A 2,500-nucleotide genomic window follows, 5' to 3' on the forward strand; every position below is an offset into this window, starting at 1 on the left:
TCGATGTCATGTTTGGCCGCTAACTCGACCCAGGTTGGCCGCCATTTGTGAATTCGGTGTATTATGTGCATTCTTTAGTATTTGATTGAGGTTTCTTGAGTTCCATTCGTTTGTTATTGTTTGGATTTTCGCAAGCACGCATTTCTTCCTTGTTTAGTTTTTGCTCCCCGTTCTGTTGAACTTTGAAGTGTGTTGGTAACTCTTGTCTCAGCGACGACAACAATTCGTCAGTGTAGCCCACAAAAAAGAAACTTTTCAATCATTTCGTTTGTTATATACATGGTATCTTTTCATAGCACAAAAGACATTAATATGTGCTATATTGCCCAAGTGGGAGAGACAAACATTTCCCTTCCGGTCAGACGAAATTCAGTCAAGAAGCATTTTATCATATGTGATACCACCAAGACCCCTCGCTTCGTTTCGAGCGGATTCTCCAGCAGTTGGGAAGCCAGTGAAGTGTATTTGAAGTGTATTTCCAACAGGATAATCTGAAAAAAAGTTCACTAACTCATTTTGAAAGAAATGAGAGGGTGTTTACGGCAAACTGTTTCACTTCGGCATCTATCGGTAATCCTAGCGCGGTTGTATGGTTTTTTCGGGCCCTGCGCATGTTAATGCGTTCGGCCCTTATACGGGAATGTTCTGAATAGCTTTGTAATGAAAGCAGGTGCAAGACTGTACGAGTCTGCTTACGTTACGATTGCTCGAGCTTGTGTGTCCAACCTTCACCATGTTTCATATTCGACCTATACAAGTCTTAATAATTGGTGATTAATGTTCAACAAATTGACAATAGACGAGTTCACGCTCCTGGGCGCATCATGGGTAATCAGGGCAAGATGGAGAGAAATTTAAAGGTTTCTGTGGAAGTTGAAAACGATAAAAAGTATTCATGATACGAAATTTTGGGTTTTTTTATTTTCCATAACAGAAGATATGCACTCAAAGCTGCGGCAGGATAATATGGAATGCCGCTTGAATCAAAAATGCTTCTTGTCCTATATAAAACTTATCATTAAATATATAAAACTTATTGCTCTTTAAATAAAACATCTTAGCTTATACATAAAACTTGCTACAAAATCAGGAGCCCATCACCCGGAGCGTGCAACTTAACTATACTTGTGCAACGGCGGTTTCACAAGTAAGGTTATTTTTAGATTGAATTTCCCACTAATGAGACTCCCACAGGAGCCCGATGACCAATTACAAGAAATTAAGCCAACGTCATAGCGTCACCGAACCGTAACTGACTTTGTTTTTTGACCTAATTCGCGGGAAGGGCTAGTCTAAAAATAAACCTACTTGTGAAAACGCCGTTTCACAGACGCTGTATGGAAGTTGCACGCTCCAGGATGGGCTCCTGACAAAATATAAAACTTGTCACGCCATATATAACACTTGCTGCAATAAAACTTGTCACGCAACTTGAGTTTCCAGGATTAGCCAGATGGCCTCTCACAGAGACCTCCTTGAGACTGTCAAGTCTTGCGGATGGTCTTAGAGACCAAAACAGAGTGGAAAAGCAAAGGGGTAATCAAAAGGACATAGATGAGTCCCTGTTTCGATTATTGAGAAAAGTCAGGCAATCACCATCGGCAGCCTTTATTTAGGAATTCCAAAGAATAGATACCAAGTCCAGTTCATCTCAGTTGTGAACTTTAAAGTATTTGTTTGTTGAATGTCTATTGAATCCCCCCCCCCCCCCCATGTTGCCCTGATTACCCATGATGCACTCAAAAGCGTGAACTGGTCTATTAATAAAGCGATTCCATCATTCGTCAATATGATGTAACTTTGTTCAAATACAGGCCACAAAACAATACCTCTAAGCTAGGAGCCTTGCAGTTTAGTCTTTCGTTGGCAAATCTCACCTGTTTGTTAAGAGCTGCATGGATTTCTTTCAGCGCAATTTTCCAACCGGTGATTTCTTCATTACCGATCAACTGTTCAGCAACTAATGAGACAAGCTGCAAACAATTGTAAGCTGAGGTATTGCAGACCGCCCTGAGTCTTCTTCTAATTAACTGTTTTATAATTATTCAAATCAATTTCGCTCAATTGAGGGACTTGAAGACATTTCATACACATACACTTCACTGGTCTGCAACAAGAGCGAATTTTATAAACGTGCTCTTATAGCGATACTGACCGTTACGTCACCTATAAACCAGAGGTTTATTGGCTGTCGAAACAAAGGGCTCTTTTGTTCTGTGGTTTGCAAATTTTAATATCAAGAGAATTGTTTATAAACAGTGAATATCGCTATAGTATGGGTGGGCTCCACAGTACAGTCACAAAGGAGTCTATTCTTAGAATACCCGTTCCCGCGAAAAGCAGCTGTCATCAAATATCAAGCCTAGAATAATGGCAGTACGATTCATCGTCTTACCATTAGGATGTCGTGTTGACAAAATGATCAGAAATAACAAGGAGCCCCGAGTGAAACTTAGAGAGGTCAAACTTATCAGTTATGAATTCTAATTTGGATACCCCA

General features: G+C 40.2%; 1 protein-coding gene across 1 annotated transcript in view; it reads right to left on the minus strand.

Moving 5' to 3' along the window:
• Positions 1-2,500, minus strand: part of LOC138058060 (uncharacterized) — a 34,121-nt gene that overhangs the window by 8,895 nt on the left and 22,726 nt on the right. The window contains exon 13 of the mRNA XM_068903956.1: positions 1,878-1,973. Coding sequence (XP_068760057.1) covers positions 1,878-1,973 — 96 coding nt within the window. The remainder of the gene's footprint in view (positions 1-1,877; positions 1,974-2,500) is intronic.

Source organism: Montipora capricornis, chromosome 7 (genome assembly GCF_036669925.1).
Source record: "Montipora capricornis isolate CH-2021 chromosome 7, ASM3666992v2, whole genome shotgun sequence".
Taxonomy (NCBI): Eukaryota; Metazoa; Cnidaria; class Anthozoa; order Scleractinia; family Acroporidae; genus Montipora; species Montipora capricornis.